Consider the following 19,677-nt stretch of genomic DNA (forward strand, 5'->3'; position numbering starts at 1 on the left):
TATTATTATATTACATTATGTTATATTATTATTAGAAGGACTTCACAATACTTGTTGTTTATGATGCCTTGTCCTGCGGGTGGTTTATCCTTTAGCAGCTAACTGTATTCTATCATCCCTTGTGGATCACAATGAAATTTGTATACTTTTACAAATCATTGGATGGAATTGAAAATGAGATACCGCTACAATAAATGTTGGTGTGCAAGAATGATATGTTACAAATGTCTAATATCATCCAAACCTTAAAATTCTATGATCCTTTTATAGAGTATTACTTTTGATAATAGAAAAACATCCTTGGAACTAAAGTTAAATCCTCCTTACATTCTTGAGATGCAACTGAATCCATCTTAACTCTCTTTTCTTACCTCTGTTTGGTCATCTCAAAATTAACTAGTCCAAGCTTGCTTAGCTTTTTGACATTAGTCAAGAACCTGCCACCTAGATGGTTTTCCTTTGATAAAAGACATTCTAGGAAATGGATCTTTGTATAACTGATCATCTATCCTCAGATAGTTTTGTGAATCTCACAAATCTCATCTAATATTTCAAAATCATTTAAACCTGCCCCAGTATTTCAAGGACCCCAGGATCAGGGGCATGACTCCAGACAAAGGAAGAGTTCTGTTCTGACCCAGATAATGCTGGAAGGCAGAGGTTAATAGAGTCAATTTATTGCATGTTTAACTTACCGCCAAACAACCCACCAATGGTGGCAGTGAAGCTCCGTCCCATTCCTCAGTTTTTTCCTGGTTCTGAATTTCCTGGTTCCATGAACTAAATCTTAGCTGACTCATGAGGCAAAGAGGGAACTAACACTACTCACAATTACCAAGTCCACAATCCAAGTCCAGAGTTCCGAAAACCAAAGCATAGTCCAACTATTCCAAATGAGAGACCCAAGTCCAGAGTCCATAAGCTGGGAAGGTGAACATCAAAGCAAACTGGTGTTCCCCCAGTGTCTGGTTAAATCACCCTTCCCCAGATGTTCCTTTTGGGGAGGGACAGGATTGCTTCCTTATGAGCAGTCTCTCTGACCAATTCTATGTCTCCCTCTACTGTGCTCTTCACATCCACAGACCGGGTAAGGGAGGCAGCTGTTATTTGTCAGAGGTGGTCTGGAGCCTGTCATTTCCACTCCTACAAGCACTCCCCATCCGGTTGGATCTGCACCCCTTCCCCTAATTACCAGATGGCTTTGTCCTTATTCCCTAGACTCTCCACTCATTTTGATGGGACTGTGCCATCCCTGTCAGACTGTCCCAGGTCCAACTTTCTCCTCTGAACTTGGATCCAACGAAGCTATGACAAGTATTTTGCATTTCTTTTACATTTCCTCTTTTCCCATTCTTACCTGAAGGCCTAGGAGTGGTAGCATTAGAGAGCCCTCCATTGTGCTGATTACTGTCACCTAATTCCAAGGTCATACGGGGCTTTGGTTGATATTCTCTTCTGGTCTGAACCGCTGTTTCTTTTATTCTGTTAGAAAGTGAGCCGTTACTCATTTGAACTAATCCAGTTCTAATCCACTAAGACTAATCAAGGAAAACATTTTTTTTGCATTTTCATAATTAGCAAGTCTGCAAGCAAGCCATTAAGTATACCTCTACTACAGTACATTATGTAAAACTTGATTATCAAACACAGTCATCTGCATTCTTTTGGCCCTAAAATTGAATATCATAATGATCTGCCACAAAAAAAGAAGGCATAAATTGTACAAATATGTCAAGTCAACATTTGTTTTATATTTTATAGGGTTTTTAGCTGTAGTTTTTTAATGTATTAGATTTGTTTTGTTTGCTTTGTTTCTATATTTATTGTGTGAGCCGCCCTGAGTTTTCTGAAAAGGGTGGGATACAAATCTAATTAATAACAACAACAATAATAATAATAATAATAATAATAATAATGATAATAATAATAATTTGATTCACATTCAAAGGATGTGAATCCTAGATATCTTGACAGAGGACAAGTTTAGCTTAGGCTTCTATCTTAAACCATGTTTTCACCAAGTTGATATATACCTTGAATTCAATATGAATACCAGTGTCATACATTCAATTTATTTCAATGAGTATGAAAGATGATCTTACAGGCTCTCCTTAACAATGAAGAATGAATGAATACATTATTGAGGTATTATATATATTGTAAACTGAGACAGGGAGCAGTGGCCTAGTAATTTCATTGTTCCTATCACCCATCTCTTCCCACTTATGACTGTATGACTGTAACTTGTTGCTTGTATCCTTACGATTTATATTAATATTGTTTCCTGATTGCTTATTTGTACCCTATGACAATCATTAAGAGTTGTACCTTATGATTCTTGATAAATGTATCTTTTCTTTTATGTACACTGAGAACATATGCACCAAAGATATACAGTATTCCTGTTGTGTTCAATCACACTTAGATGATAAAGAATTCTGCTCTGCTCTATTTACTCTACTCTACTCAATGGAGTCAGCGCTGATACTTGATGTTAGGGATAGATCCTTACAAGTTCTCTAAGTAAGGAGAATTTGTTTTACTGCAGACTTGTTCGTGGAGCACAAACAATGTATTTTACATGTGAAAATCCCATTGAAAACTGAAATGGAGTTAGAACTTGGTTAAGAATAGGCTTACAGTTAGTGTTAGCTTTCAATGGAGTCAGCACCAAAACCTGATGTTAGGGGTAGATTCTTAGAGGTTCTTTAATGAAAGAGAATGTGAAATCTTTTCATTCAGACTTTTTTGTGGACCACATGGGACCCACAGTAAAATACATGGGAAAATCCCATTGCTGGTGAAAATGAAACTTAGGTTTAAGGATCGGGTTATGGTTATGATTAGCTCTTTTTGGAGTCAGGGTCAAAAAGTGATGTTAGGGATAGATTCTTAAAGGCTTTCTAAAGAAAGTGACATCCTTAACTCTAGTTTCATTTTCACCGGCAATAGGATTTCCCCATGTATTGTATTGGGAATCCGAATGAAAGGAATTCAAATGAAAAGCTGTCAGGTTCTCTTTCCTTAGAGAACATTGAAGACTCCATCCTAATATTAGTTATTGGGTCTGACTCCAAAGAGACTTAACCCAAACCATAACCCTAAACTTGTTTCATTTTCAGTCAATGGGATTTTCCCATACAGGTTACTCTGGCCCAGAAAGAAGTCCTAACAAAAAGTCCTATCTGAATCACTTTATCTTTGAGAGCCTATAAGAATCTATCCATAACATCCATTTTCAATCCTGATTCCAAAGAGGCTTACTCCTAATCCTAACTCTATTGCTATCCCTAACTCGATTTTCCCATGTTTGTCTGTTTTTTTACTCTGGGACAGAAACAAGTCTGAATGAAAAGCATCCTAATTACTTTCCTTAGGGAACCTCTAAAAAAATTGTCCCTAACACCAGTTTTTGGCTCTGACTCCAAGGTCTTGCATGAAGAAGATATTTCAAGGATCTGGTCTTTTTTTTGTCAAAGAATATTGTACTTACTTGTATTTGAAGTTTTATAGCTATAGGATTTATTCTCTATTGAAGGTCTGATTATTACAAACCTGAGTTTTTGCTTAAAGAATTATAAGTAACATTTCCAATTTTCATGAGGGAAGAGGTTATACAGATTCCTAAGATTGAATTTCATGACATTTCTTTTGATAGAATTCAATAGAGTGGACTTGTCTACTGTGGTTAATATCAAGAGTAGCTTTTTCTGATATAGAAAGTCTATACAGTGGTCCCTCGACTTGCGCGTTCTCGATTAGCGCGAAACGCTGCAACGCGGTTTTTCAAATAATATTATTTAAATAATAAAATATTAAAATATTATTTAAAAAAAAATTTTTTTTTAAAAAAAATTTTTTTTTTATTCTGTTCCCTGAATGGAGACCGCCGGCCGCTCAATCGGGCCGGCAGGGAACAGAATGGAGCCTTCCGCGGCGGGGCTGGTAAGGGGGGGAGCCGAGGGGGGAGCCGAGCCCAGCCCCGTGGCATTCGCTTTCCTCCCTGCCCCGGAAGCTCTCCGAGGTTGCGAAGGAGCCCACAATCAGTCTCGGCTGTGGGTGGGAGGAAGGCGAATCCCCCGTGGGCTCCGTTACATTTTCCGCTGCCAGCCAGGCCATGCTGGCGGCAGCGGAACAATCGCTGGGTGGAAGGCGTGCTCGGCTCCAGCCGCTTTCGGCTGAGCCTCCCCGGCCAAGCAGCCAGGGAAGTCGAGCCAGGCGTGGCGGCGGCCTGCGCCGATGTTCCCCGCTGCGACGGAAGGCAGTCGCTTGGCTAGGGAGGCTCGGCCGAAAGCGGCTGGAGCGGCAGAGCCGAGCACGCCTTCCACCCAGGGAGTCCTGCCCTTTCATTCCCGCCGACCACAGGGGCGAGGGGTGGGGATGAAGGGGCAGGACTTCCCGGGCGGAAGGCGTGCTCGGCTCTGCCGCTCCAGCCGCTTTCGGCCGAGCCTCCCTAGCCAAGCGACTGCCTTCCGTCGCAGCGGGGAACATCGGCGCAGGCCGCCGCCACGCCTGGCTCGACTTCCCTGGCTGCTCGGCCGAAAGGGGCTGGAGCGGCAGAGCCGAGCATGCCTTCCGCCCGGGAAGTCCTGCCCTTTCATCCCCACCCCTCGCCCCTGTGGCCGGCTCATCCAGGGGGGCGTGTGTGGACTGGCAAGCGGCAAGGGGGAAGACCAAGGGACATTCAGTTCCTTCAGCCGCCCAACACCTGATCCGCTCCGCAGCGCGGCAGCAGCGAGGAGCCGAAGATGGGGTTTCCCCTTTGCCTTTACCCCATCTTCGGCTCCTCGCTGCTTCCGCGCTGCGGAGCAGATCAGCTGTTGGGCGGCTGAAGGAACCTCCCCTTGGTCTTCCCCGCCGCCCACACGCAAACTCCACCATCTGCGCATGTGCGGCCATGAAAAAAATGGCGCACATGCGCAGATGGTGGTTTTACTTCCGCATCCAATATAACGCGGAAATCGGTTAGCGCGGGAGGTCTTGGAACGTAACCCCCGCGCTAACCGAGAGATCACTGTATTAGGATGATTCGAAGCACATAAGCAAATATATACTGTTGAAGCCACCTTGTCAAAATGCATGATAATTTAACTAAACAATATGTCCTTAAACTGTGATAGATGATAATTAAAGTGTAGGTAGGCTTAGGATCGGAACATAAGATTGTTAAATTGAAAAAAAACAACCCATCATGGTTCCATCTGTATAAAACCCTGTAAAATCAAGTTACAATGTTATTTTTTAATAATTATATATGTCGTGAATGGCCACTTAACCTGCCTATAACTTCTTGAACCCCTTCCATGACACCAGGCAAAATTCTTCAAAATAATCTGAAACTATTAATAAAAGTCCTGAAGAATATTTCAAAAAATAATTTGTTAAAAAAGAGAGAGAGATTTCAATACAAATCATTATAATCAGGACTAAAGGAAAATATACTCCTCAAAAAAAAAAAAAAGGGAACACTCAAACAACACATCCTAGATCTGAATGAATGAAATATTCTCATTGAATACTTTGTTCTGTACGAAGTTGAATGTGCACAACAGCATGTGAAATTGATTGTCAATCAGTGTTGCTTCCTAAGTGGACAGTTTGATTTCACAGAAGTTTGATTTACTTGGAGTTATATTGTGTTGTTTAAGTGTTCCCCTTACTTTTTTGAGCAGTGTATAACATCACGACTATATGGAATTGAAGTAGGATTTAAAATCAATCCAAAAAAATTCCAAGCAAGCAAGCTGGCTAGACAGTGAAAAAAGACAGGTGAACCCTGTTTTGGTTCATATTGCAACGAATCATTTCCTTTTCTTTAATGTTCAAGTAGAACTTGGAAAATGGAGCTTTGAAGGCCTAATTGCATTACACCACTTGAGTCCAACTGCAAGAAAAGGAGCAGCAGAATAAATCCAAAAAGATTGGAGACAATCAGTGAGCAAGGAAATAACCAAAAAGTGTTGGTAAACCTGTGTTGAGAATTTTTTATCAGCCTGGAAAAAAATATGGAGTTCCTAAGATCCTTTGAGTCATTATTAGTTCTGAGATATTGATTCTAGATAGAAAGTACAGGTAGTCAAGGTGATGCAGTGGTTGGAGTCCAGGCTACTTCAGCTGACTGCTAGCTGCAGTTCAGTAATTTAAATCTCACCACCAGCTCAAGGTTGACTCAGCCTTCCATCCTTCCGAGGTGGGTAAAATGAGGAGCCCGATTGTTGGTGGCAAAATGCTGACTCTGTAAAAAACCCACTTAGAGAGGGCTGTAAAAGCACTATGAAGCGGTATATAAGTCTAAGTGGTATTGCTAGTGCTAGTGCTCAACTTATGACCACACACCCAAAATATTTGTTAAGGGAGTTTGACCCCATTTTACGACTTTTCTCACCACACGTCTTAAGTGAATGACTGCAAGTTCTTACATAATAGCAAAAGAAATCTCTATGGTCAATACTAGTCTTAGACAAAAATAGGCCTCCCGCTTCCCAGTATGGGATTCCTGCATGGGATATATGAGGCAAACATATTTTGTGGGGTAGGGAAGTCTATGCACAGGGATAATGTGTGTTTAGTTCCACGTACGGAATGTTTTGCATATCTCTCAAAGCAACCACTTCATCCCTCACTCCAGAAAATGCATATTTAATAGGAAGTCAAATTGTGGGTTGGAACAATGGAGCACTATGGGAAGGTATTTTCACTGCAATGGCCTTTGCAAAATGTAGCTCTAAAATAGAATTAAATGTCTCTCTCTATTTTGTTCTATAACCCATTGAAAGTTGCTCCCGCCATTGAAAAAGCAACAGCCATATCTCAGTATAATTTTATCTCAGGTTTTCAGCCCTGATATCAAAAACGTGTGCCCGAATACTTTCGTTCAATTTTTGCTACCTTTCTTCCAGCTTGAGGCTAACTTGTTGGAGAATCTCTGAGGCTTGCCTGTGGTATTCCAGCTGGGCATGTACTAGTGCAGTAAGCTGGCTCACTTGTTCAACCTGCAAAGAACATAGAACATAAAATCACAGGGCTGGATGGGACTTAGGTGGTCTTCTACTTCAACCCCTCTGCTCAAGGTAAGAGACGTTATACTACCCTAGTCAAATGGCTGTCAAGTCTATTCCTGGGGAAAAAAACCTACAGCGATGGAGCACCCTCAACTCAAAAAGAGAGACAGAAAGAGGGGGGAGAAAGGGAGGGAGGGAGGGAAGGAAGGAAGGAGAGGGAGGGAGAGAGGGAAGGAGGGAAGGAGAGAATAGGCGTTGATTGCTTACCTGAACGCCTCTTCTCGTACGGTGAGCGGGTACAGCAGTCACATGGGTTGCTCATGTCCAATCCGGTGGAACTGAGCCTAGTGTTAAAAAAGCTTGCCGGATCCGCCCCTTCCCCAGAATTCGCGAATCCATAGACTAGGCTCAGCTGTGAAGCTCTGTAGTGTTCAACTCTCATTGTTAGAGGAAGAAAGGTTATAGGAAGGTAAAGAAGACACATACAAGGGCGGGAAGTGACTGCTGTACCCGCTCACCGTACGAGAAGAGGCGTTCAGGTAAGCAATCAACGCCTATTCTCCGTACTGAAGGAGCGGGTCCAGCAGTCACATGGGACATACCCAATAGATGGTCCCTAGGGTGGGATTAGATTGCCATCGTGTGAGATAACGGATTGGAGTACCCTTCTGCCGAAGGCAGCGTCCGCTGAAGCGTAAGAATCAATCTTGTAGTGCCTGATGAAGGAATTTGGCGAGGCCCAAGTGGCTGCTTTGCAGACCTCCTCCAACGGGGCTTGAGTCGCCCAAGCGGCCGAGGTGGCTGCGCTCCTGGTGGAATGCGCTGTGATGTTCCTTGGAACTGAGAGGGAGGCCGACTCATAGGCCTTAGATATAGTCCCTCTGATCCAACGGCCTATTACTGTTGAAGACACTTTGGCACCCATGACTCTGGGGTGATAGGCTATAAAAAGTGCTTCTGACCTCCGAAAGGGTCCTGTGCGTTGGATATAGATTCTCAGCGCTCTAATGAGATCCAGGGTGTGCCATCTAATTGCCAAGGGATGGTCTCGTTGGAGGCAGAAGGAAGGTAGGACAATATCCTGAGTTCTGTGGAACATGGAACTGACCTTGGGTAAGAAGGTGGGGTCCAGTCGCAAGACTACCTTGTCCTGATGAAATTGACAAAGGTCCTGCCTGATTGAGAGGGCAGCGAGCTCCGAAATGCGTCGGGCAGAGGTAATAGCCACCAGAAAGGCTACTTTAAAGGATAGGTATCTGAGGGACGCCGATTTCAGGGGTTCGTATGGTGCCTGCGTGAGGGAGTGGAGAACCCGTGGCAAGTCCCAGGATGGATACCTGTGGACCTTGGAAGGTCTAAGGTTGGCTATGCCCTTGAGGAATTCCTGAACTTCTGGGAAGGATCGGAGAGGCTGTCTGCGGGGGCCCCCTAAGACAGAGGAAATGGCCGCCAGATGACGCCGGAGGGTGCTGGTGGAAAGTCCTTTATGGAAACCTTGCATAAGGAAGGAGATGATTCTGTGTATGGGAATGCACAGGGGAGACAGGCCTTCCTGTAGACACCACTGGTGAAACTTGGACCACGTGTGGTCGTAGATTCGATTGGTCGAACCTCTTCTGGCCCTTAAAATGACCTCCACTGTATCGGGGTCGTGACCACGCAGTTCTAAGTCTCTCCTGATAACAGCCAGGCGGTGAGGTGGAACCACTCCGGGTCTGGATGGAATGAGGCCCCCTGCCGCAGCATATCCCCCGAAACGGGGAGTCGCCAAGGGTCCTGGACGGACAACTGTTGGAGATCCGCGAACCAGGGCCGGCGGGGCCAATGAGGGGCGATTAAGATTACTCGGGCCCTCTCGGTGAGGACCTTGTGAATCACATCCGGGAGAATTGGAATTGGAGGGAATGCGTAAAGTAGGCCTGGAGGCCATGGGCTCCGGAGGGCATTGATTGCTTCTGCTCCCGGGGATGGAAATCTGGAAAAGAAGCGAGGGAGTTGGGTGTTCGCGTTGGTCGCGAAGAGATCCAGAATTGGTAGGCCGAATCTGAGGCTGATTTGGTGGAACAGGTCTTGATGGAGGTTCCACTCTCCTGGGTCTATCGTTGCTCGAGATAGCCAATCCGCCTGGACGTTGAGGCTCCCCGAGATGTGGTCGGCTAGGAGCGACCGAAGATGTTTTTCCGCCCAAAGGCCTAACTTGAGGGCCTCCCTCATGAGGGCCTTGGATCTCGTGCCCCCCTGCCTGCAGATATGGCTTTTTGTGGCAATGTTGTCGGTGAGAATGAGAACGTGCCGGTTGGGAATGCGAGGAGAGAAATGCTTTAGAGCCAGGGAAACGGCTCTTAACTCTAGCCAATTGATTGGCTTGGAAGCTTCCTCCGGGGACCACGTGCCCTGGGCTATCATCCCCTGGGCGTGGGCACCCCATCCCGATAGACTGGCATCTGTGGTGATGACAAATTGATCCGGGCACCTGAACGGGGATCCTTTGTCCATGGCCGGAGACTTCCACCACTTGAAGGATCTGCGAACCATTGGTGGGATGACAATGCGACGATTTGAGTTGCTGTGCCCCGATCTCTGAAAGGGTAATAGGAGCCACTGTAGTTCCCTAGCATGAAGGCGAGCCCAGGGAATGATGCCTATGCATGACACCATCTTCCCCAAAAGGGAAGACAGGGATACTATGGATACTGAAGGTTTAGATAGAATGCCAGAAATTAACTCCCTTATACTGAGTTTTCTCTCGGGAGAGAGGAAGACCTGGGAGGATTCTGAATTAATAATGGATCCCAGGTGTAAGATGGACGTGGAAGGTTGGAGATGACTTTTATCAAAGTTGATGGAAAAACCATGGTCCTGAAGGACTGACATGGTGACAGAAAGGTCTGTTTTCACTTTCTCTAGGGAGTTCCCATGAATCAAAATATCATCAAGATAACATAAAATGTGAATGGGAGACGCCCGGATATAGGCCGCCAGGGACCCCAAGAGCTTTGTAAAAACCCGAGGGGCCGAGGAAAGGCCAAAAGGCATCGCCCTATACTGGAAATGCCTGCCTTGAAAGGAAAAACGTAAAAACTTTCTGTGGCATTTGGCTATAGGAATGTGGAGGTAGGCCTCAGTGAGGTCTAAAGAGACCATGAAATCTCCCGTGTGGATGGCGGCCAAAATAGATGATAAGGAGTGCATCTTAAACTTCCTATATTTGATGAATAGGTTGAGTTTCTTTAAATCCAAAATAGCTCTCCAACCTCCGGAGGATTTTGGAACCATAAAAAGGATGGAATAAAAACCTAGGCCCTTCTGACCGGAAGGAACCGGTTGAATGGCTCTGATGGACAATAAGTGGGAAATGGCCTCCTCCATACGGTTACAATCTGAGGAGGACCTGGGAGAAGGGCAAGAAATAAAACGTTTCGGGGGGGGAGAAATAAATTCTAACAGAAGACCTGTTTGAACAGTGTCAATGACCCAGGGGTCCTTGGAGGTGAGACGCCAATTAGAGGCGAAGTGGGCTAGGCGACCACCTATGGGAATTGAGGAAAAATTACCATCTAGGTTTCTTTGAAGCCCTGTTAGAGGACGCTCCCCTTTGGAAGCGAAAACCTCTGCCCCTGGAGTTCCTACCTTGGGAACGAAAGCGAGGGGAATACTGACCTGGAGATCTCTGATAGGAAGCCGTTTGGTCTTGCTGACGCCCTGGGCGACGAAAGGACTGCGTTTTGGTAGCCTTTTTGGTGGTTGGACCCAAAACTTTCTTCTTGTCCGTGGTTTCCGTGAGGAGTGGATCCAGAAGATCACCGAAAAGAAGGTCGCGCTTTAAAGGACCCAGGGATAACTGCCACTTCTGGCGTACTCCGGCTTGCCAAGGGCGAATCCATAGGAGTCTTCTTGCCGTTGTAGAAGCTGCAATAGACTTAGCAGAAAATCTAGTAGATTGTAAAGTGGCATCAGCCACGTACTGAGCAGCTGCAAAGACCTTGTTGAAGTCTTGTTGACCTCTCAAGTCATCGGGAGGAATATGTTGTTGAAGTTGGCGAAGCCACAGAAGCATGGCTCTGGAGAAAAAGGAAGCCGCTGCAGAACTTTTAATGGCCCAGGAATCTGCGGTGAATCCTCTTTTGAGCATTTGTTCAATCCGCTTGTCCTCTGGGCGGAGGACTTCCTCTGCTTCGCCTGGCACAGCAGCCGCCGAGTGAAGGATCTTGACCGGTTCATCCGGTTTAGGAAAAGATAGGAGCTCCTCATAAGAAGAGGAAAGCTTGTACAATTTTCTATCCTTGGTTGAGGGATTAAGCCCCGAGGCTGGGAAATCCCACTGCTTAAGTAAGGCATCTTTAAACAATTTAGGCATAGGAATTACCTCGTTATCCTCCTGTTCCTCTGTGAAGTAAGGTAAGTTCTCCTCCGGGGGTTCAGTGGATGTGGAGGCCTGTTTCTCCTGGGCCGCCAATCCCGTAGAAATTCTAGCTTTGAGGAGGAGAGATTTGAACAATTGAGAAGGAAAAATAGTAATTGGAGAAGGCACCTTTATTTGGGATTCCTCATCATCTGAGAGGCCTTGAAAGGGATCCTCATCCTCCTCCATTTCCTCATATTCGTCCTGAGAGGAATCTGAATCATCCTGAATAGGAGCTCTAACCGCTGGGGAAGAACCCAAGGGGCGGGAGGGACGAGGAGGAGGAGGAGGTAAGGGAAGCTCATTGATGGTAGAGAGTTTAGCATCAATGGCCTTGGACAACACAGAAAAAATAGATTGGAATTCAGGAGGTAAACTAGAAATATCAGCAGGAATGGCAGAAGAATCCCTGAGGGCCTGGGAGGATCCTGGCTGGGGGGAATCTTCAATAAGATCTGGTTCCTCTGGACCTATTCCCCATAGGTTAGGTTGGGGTCTGTCTAGGTTTGGCTCATCCAGAGATAACACAGGGACCCCAGATGGAGGCAGACTAGAAGCCTCTGGGGGGTCTTGACTACAGAGTACTTGGGCCTGTACTTTCAAACGCTTTGCTGATTTATCATGGATTCTTTGTAGGGCTAGGTCCCTTCTCTTCTCAGCCCTGGTGACCTTGGTCGAGGGGCGGGCCCCTGAAGAAGAGGAGGTCGAGGCCTGGGGGATACTGGTAATTTCATCGCCTGTAGGCCTGGCCTCTCTGGGACCTTTAGTTGTGCCTCTCTTGGGAAAGGTAGCCATAGTCTGACAATTAACAGAAGACCAGGCTGAGCCAAATAACTGAATAATTAGGGAGAAGAATTTCAAAGGCTTCCCAAGAGGAATGGATCCTGCTCCGAGGCCTCGGAGCTGCTGAGACTTGAGGACAATCTGGGCAAACCCAGAGTTCGTGCCCCCAAATCCAGCGTGGCCAGCCTCCCTAAACTTTAATTAAAGTAAACCAAGGCACTCTGGTTGGAGGCTTAGCCAGTGGAGAATTAAGCCTGAGCGTCCCAAAGCCCACTCCGGGATCCACGCGGTGGACTGAGGCCTACGCGGCTGGCAGGAGGCCAACACGAGAGGCCTAAATTTAAAAAGGGCGCGAAGGCCTTCGCGCCGAAAAATCGCTCCGTAATAAAATTCTTAAAGGGGAAGCGATCGACTAAGTCCAGGAGACTAGAACAAGCGTCTCACTCCGCAGGAGGTATTCTTAAGCCCTTTAACAATATACAATAATTTATCAATGAATCAATACTTGCACCAAGACCTCCAGGCCAAAGGATTAAAAGAATCCACAAGCGGCAGCGGGGATCGTACACGGCAAGACAGCCGGGGGAAAACGAAACCGCAACTTCTCCCAAGGAAAAAAGCCGAACCACAAACGGCTGGCGCTATTAGTGCAAGTAAATAAATAAGAACAAACAAATCTTACTACTTTTGAAGGAAAAGATCGAAGGGAAGGTGTTAGAATGTTGAACGAGCTATCACAATACAACCGCAGGATATGCGAACTGAGCGAATTCTGGGGAAGGGGCGGATCCGGCAAGCTTTTTTAACACTAGGCTCAGTTCCACCGGATTGGACATGAGCAACCCATGTGACTGCTGGACCCGCTCCTTCAGTACGGAGAAATAGGGAGCTACATTATTACAACTCTTGTAGTGAATTCAATTCTCTGAAAAAGCAATGGATAAGAGAAAATGAAATTTGAATTGAATATTAGAACTGGAAAGAAACCTTTTTCACTAGGACTATCAAAAAGGATAGCTAACATTCAGATCACTTCTTACTGGGCATTTTTTGGAGGGCTACCTAAAAGGTAATTTCTAAAGTATAATATAGGGTGAACTTCACTTTAACCAACGAGTCTACGGAGAGGGGCGGCATACAAATCTAATCAATAAATCAACAAATCAATAAATCAGCCTTAATTTACATTCATAAGCAAGTGTGCATATACAGAAACACTCAATACAGATTAATTATGTCTTATTTATAAAAGAATCTTGATATATATGCATACACTAGTGGGTTTTTTTAAAAAAAAACCTGACTATGCAAGACTCACATCTATTGCTGTTCATATGAAAATAAAAACAACTCATACATTTAATCAAAGTCACCAATATTAACAAAGAAAACTTACTTAATGGATGACCTCTTCAATTTAGCTTACCAATTCAGAGGCATTATATACTTGGCATGTTGGAGTCTTCCCCCAGGATAGTTCTTCAAACCAATTGAATAAGTCTTTAGATCTGGGATGTTCAACCTTGGCAATTTTAAGATTTGAGGACTTTAACACCCAGAATCCTTCAACCAGCATGAATTTGGAAAGTGGAAGTCCACAGGTCTTAAAGTCGCCAAATTGGACAAGCCTGCTTTAGCTTACTCCTTAACAAGTCCTTGACCGAGGTTGCATCTTAGAATATTATAATACTATAATAATTAAAGCAATACTATTTCATCAGGGTAATATATTCTTGTTAAAGGTATGGTACAGGTAATCCTCAACTTACAACCAGAATTGCTGCTCAAAATTTCTTTTGTTAAGTCAGACATTTGTTAAGTGAGTTTTGACTCATTTTACACCCTTTTTTTTGCCACAGACGTTAAGTGAATCACTGTGGTTGATAAGTTAGTAACTTGGTTGTTAAATGAATCTGGCTTCCTCATTGACTTTGCTTGTCAGAAGTTCGCAATGGTCATAAATATGCCAAGCATCTGAATTTTGATCACATGACAGGACTAGGTTCTAACTTACCTCGCAGCTGGTTCGCTTCTTCCTGCACCGTGCAGCTGTGCCCTGCAATTCTGGTTCTGCACATGCACAGAAGTGAAAAATATTTGGGCGTGCGCAGAAGCGAAAAACAAGATGGTGGAACTTATGACACCGTCGAGAGAGAAAGAAACGGTCTGAATCAGGAGGAACCCACCTCTGTCGCATGATCATGGGAATGCTTCAAAGGTCTTAACTATGAAAAATGATAGTAAGTCACTTTTTCCCCCTGCTGTTGTAACTTTGAATGATCATTAAATGAATTGTTGTAAATTGAGGACCACTTGTACGTGACACAATGGTGGTGAAAACCTGCCCATTTACAAGAAAAGCCTTGAGGGGTGAAAAAATATGTTTTCATTTCAGAATACAGGCAGTCATCAACAGCCATTCACTTAGTGATCAATGAAAGTTACAACAGCACTGAAAAAAAGTTACTTACAACCCTGTGTGCAGCATTTCCATGGTCATGTGATCAAAATTTTGGGATTTGGCAACCAGGATGTACTTGCAATGGTTACAGCCTCCCAGGTTCATGTGATCCTGATTCCCAGCCAGCTTTCAACATGCAAAGTCAAGGAGGGAAGCCAGATATGTTTAATGACTGCAGTGATTCACTTAACAACCATGGCAAAAAAATCTGGGCTCAACTCATTTAACCAGCTTGAACCAGCTTGCTCAATGGGACAAGGTAAGATGATATGTGGTCAGTAGAATTCGAGACCAAGCTATAAAGAAAAATTAGAATTACTTTATACTATGTAAATAGATATACAGTGTTCCCTCAATTTTCATGGGGGATGCGTTCCGAGACCGCCCGCAAAAGTCGAATTTCCACGAAGTAGAGATGCGGAAGTAAATACACTATTTTTGGCTATTAACAGTATCACAAGCCTTCCCTTAACACTTTAAACCTCTAAATTACAATTTCCGATTCCCTTAGCAACCATTTAGATTATTACTCACCATGTTTATTTATTAAAGTTTATTAAAAAAATATTTATTAAAGGTGGACGAAAGTTTGGTGGTGACATATGACGTCATCGGGCGGGAAAAACCGTGGTACAGGGAAAAAAACCGAGAAGTATTTTTTAATTAATATTTTTGAAAAACCATGGTATAGACTTTTCGCAAAGTTTGAACCCGCAAAAATTGAGGGAACACTGTATTGCTCTTGAGTTAAAACCGTATATAGAAAATATGCCCCCATTTTGGTGGAGGGGTATGAATGTTGTTTGGTGGCGGGCACTTTGAACACCAAGCACATTGTTATATATTGTGTGCATGCTTCATTATTATAAAAAGCAATTTTTTTAAAGAAAAACCCAACCAGCTTGCTTAACAATGGAAATTCTGCAAACTATAGTTGTAAGTTGACAACTACGGTACCTGTAAAAAGGATTTCTTTTCCACACTTGTATAGTATAGAATTATGGTCTGGCTGAATCAATGCCCAGAACATTTTCATTGTTCTAGATTTCAGTGGAGACAAAATTGGATACAAAATTGAAACTATTCTCATGGGAATAGTTGTCATTCTTTTTACAGAAAACACGTGAAACTTCACATGGATGTGGATTTAGCCTGCCCAGACTGGAATTTATTAGCTTGATTGAATTCTATATATCCAGTTTCAGTGGAGAACAAGAAATACTCTGATCCTGCTATATAATTAATGGAATTTTGTTCCAGCATGTTCAGATATTATATATAATTCAATTTATTTAAAGCTCGACTTATTTGCCCACATGAAGCTGAAGGGGGTAGAAAAATATATGACATTTTATCCATCTTCAGGAATTTTTGAGGCACGTCACCATTATTTTCAGACTGCAGGTATTTTTAGACCTGAAACCAAGTCACTGTGGAATGTTCAAGACTATTCAAATAATTCATTGGGGAGTTAGAATTTATGTAGTGATCCATGGAGTTCTGCCTCAGTCCAAACAGCGTCTAAGGTTATTACGAAGTCTTCCTCCAAAATGCCGTGCACATGAAAATTGATAGCAAGTAGAATAATTTACTGACAGTGTCAATTTCATCTAAAAACATATTTGCAAAATCTTGCCCTTGGAATTCCAAAACGCAAAACGGTTTTCTATTAGGAAAACCACATTTCATTTCATTATGCAACACAACCCTGGCAGCTTTAAGACGTGCGGACTTTACCTCCCAGAATTCCCCAAAGCAAAGCTGGCTGGGGACTCCTAGGAGTTAAAATCCACACATCTTAAAAACTGCCAAGGGCTTGAGAAGCACCAGTGTAATATTTTGCCTTTGAAAGCCAGATCTACACACTTATGGAACAAAGTCTAGGGAAACAAGACCAGAAAAATCTGTTCTTTAACCGAGTTTTGAGTTTCTATTAATATTAAAGAAAAAAAATGTCCAAAATATCTACCACCCCCCCACCCCACCCCCCCAAAAAAAAGGATAGAGGGAGATTTGCTCACATCCATCTCCAGCAGATTAAACATGCTGGATTCAGCAGTTTCTTTGGACTCATCAAACTTCTCCAGAGCTTGGCGGATCTCATCATCTGGGACCTTGCCTTGTCTTTTCTTCTTATAATCAAAATCTAGGCGCCTCCCCTCCATTTTTTTAAGATGGTGCTGAAAATGGGTGGAGAAAGAACAACAGCTTTATCAGTTCCTCTTTTTGAAAAAACCCTTCAAATCAACCATTACTTTTCTGAAGTAGTTGACCACTGTCTTCCTCCTAGGCCTGAGACAGAGTGATTATACCAGGTTTGCCCACCTGTTTTTGTGCCTAAGGCAGGAATGTCAACTTCCTTTTCTTGAATGTACCAAATGTTTTTGTTGAAGAATTTGGTACTAAATGGTTAAACAAAAATGGTTCAACAAAGCCATTTGGTATATTCATTTGGTATGTTCAATAAAAGGAAGCCCCGGGTTTTTAGCTTAATTAACTAAGAGTGTAGCTTTCTTTCTTTCTTAATTTCTTTCTTTCTTTCTTTCTCTCTCTACCTTCCTTTCTTTTCTCTTTCTTCTTTCTTTCTTTTTTTAATTTCTTTTTATTATTTTCATAAATACATATATCACATTTTGTTTGTTCAGTTTACAGATCTTGTCCAACTTCTTTACCTGTTACAATCGTTCTTAGTTAAGTTAGGTCTTATAAGTAACACTATCTTAATACTATACAATAAAGAACAGAATAAAAGCATTCAAAAGGTATTTGTTGTTTACAATTTGTACTGTAATTTTGTATCATATTATACAAGAAATTTCTTCTGAATCCATTCGTGCCAATTACACCACATACTTTTAAATTCATTAATTCTATTTCCCTTTTAAGTAAGTTTGTCATCTCGTCCATTTCTGCACATGAGTATATCTTGTCTATTATTAAGTTTGCATTGGGAGTCTGTTCATTTCTCCATGTTTGCGCTATCGCAAATCTAGTAGCTGTGTTTATATGTGTCAATAAGAAAAGTGTTTGCTTAGAGTATGATCTTTTCCAAATTCCAAGAAGCATGCCCTCGGGTGAATATTCTATTTCTTCCTTTGTATTTTCCTTGAGCCAATTGTGAATGGTTTTGTTGAATCATTTGGTACCAAATGTTTTTGTTGAAGAATTTGGTACTAAATGGTTAAACAAAAAAGGTTCAACAAAACCATTTGGTATGTTCATTTGGTATGTTCAATAAAAGGAAGCCCCAGGTTTTTAGCTTAATTAACTAAGAGTGTAGCTTTCTTTCTTTCTTTCTTTCTTAATTTCTTTCTTTCTTTCTCTCTCTACCTTCCTTTCTTTTCTCTTTCTTCTTTCTTTTTTCATTCATTCATTCATTCATTTTCATTCATTTATGTTTATGTTTACGTTTATGTTTATTAGATTTGTATGCCGCCCCTCTCCGTAGACTCGGGGCGGCTCACAACACAATAAAAACAGTTTATAACTGTTTATTCATTCATTTATTCATTCATTCATATTGCCATCTATTTGCACATGGAGACTCAAGAAAGCTTACATAATACAAAACCTCATATAAAAAGAATGCAATTAATAAGAGAAGAGTCATATAATTCATTGATATAATAATATCATCCCCCACCTCCCCTGCCCCGGCGATAGAAATCTCACACGAGTCATTTAATGGACTTCATTCGGCTCTGTGTTCCCCAGGCCCACTGCCAGAAGAAGGTCTTCAACACCTCCGAGAAGTGTGCTAGAAGGGGGCCATTCTAATCTCTGGGCGGGGGAGATGACATTACAGGGAGAGGGGGCCACCACAGAGATTTATTGAAAAATCCATCTAGGTAAAAGCAAAGTTAGTTCTGGGGGTTTTCCCATGAAAACCCACATAGGTAACTCCCCCTTTTCCCAAAGGGCCATCCATAGTTCATAGTTCACAAATTGAGTTCAGTTCTCTTGCTTTGGGAAAAGCCGTCTGCTTCGGTTAAAACTTTCTCCATCATTTGACCTTGTTAGATAATGTGTCTCCGGCAACAGACAGTTGACTTGCATTCCATAGCTTCCTTCAACCTTTAGGAATTCACCCACAAACCCAGCGTTTGGCAATGCCAGGAGCAAAAGTAGGTACCTACTATGCCTTCAGTACTGCATTCTAACTGTGCCACCATTATTAATAGTAATTAGAGTGGTACCTCGACATACGAGTCTAATTCGTTCCAGACCCAAGCTCGTATGTCGATCAACTCACATCTCGAACGAATGCCTTTAGACTTTGTTTTTCGCGCCGAGATAATTGGAAGCAAGGAATACTTGCGCCACCTAGTGGAAGCTTGGCTCGTATCCCAAATTTGAGCTCGGGTGTTGAACAGAAATTTTGCTCGTGTCTCAGCTCGTAACTTGGAATACTCGCATGTGGAGCAGCTCGTATCTAGAGGTACTATTGTATATATATATTTCGGCCTTGTTTTGGCCTCAGGCAGAAGCTATAGGATCAAATCCCAGTAAGGGTATGGCTAGCTGATGAGGCCAGAACAAGGCCAAAATAGTGCTATCCTAGTCTCCTTTAATTTTAAGAATTCAGCAAAATCATGTGATACATACAGAATATAGTTTGTCGGCTATGATTAAATTAACTGCCTTGAAATGGCCCTGGGTTGGGCCTAGAGGCAAAAAGGAACTGTGATGTTCCTTCAATATACCAGGGTGATCCAACAGAAAAAACATATAGTCCCTCTCTGGTACAAAGCTGAAAGGGATCAGATCCTGTGGCCTAGAGGTTAATTCTCTGCCATACAAGGCAGAAGCTATAGGATCAAACCCCAGTAAGGGTATGGCTAGCTGATGAGGCCAGAACAAGGCCGAAATAGTGCTATCCTAGTCTCCCTTAATTTTGAAAATTCAGCAGAAACATGTGATACACACACACACACACACACACACACACAAAATTAATATATGTTGACGTATATTACACAGAGGTATCCCATGCTAATATTTTTATTTTAAAATATTAATGGAAAGTACAA

General features: G+C 42.9%; 1 protein-coding gene across 1 annotated transcript in view; it reads right to left on the minus strand.

The window, feature by feature from the left end:
- Positions 1-19,677, minus strand: part of SH3GL2 (SH3 domain containing GRB2 like 2, endophilin A1) — a 128,322-nt gene that overhangs the window by 2,240 nt on the left and 106,405 nt on the right. The window contains exons 6-8 of the mRNA XM_070742530.1: positions 16,669-16,827; positions 6,889-6,992; positions 1,358-1,482 (exon numbers count right to left, since the gene is read on the minus strand). Of these exons, the coding sequence (XP_070598631.1) occupies positions 1,358-1,482; positions 6,889-6,992; positions 16,669-16,827 (388 nt within the window). The remainder of the gene's footprint in view (positions 1-1,357; positions 1,483-6,888; positions 6,993-16,668; positions 16,828-19,677) is intronic.

The sequence above is a fragment of the Erythrolamprus reginae genome, chromosome 2 (assembly GCF_031021105.1).
Source record: "Erythrolamprus reginae isolate rEryReg1 chromosome 2, rEryReg1.hap1, whole genome shotgun sequence".
Classification (NCBI taxonomy): Eukaryota; Metazoa; Chordata; class Lepidosauria; order Squamata; family Dipsadidae; genus Erythrolamprus; species Erythrolamprus reginae.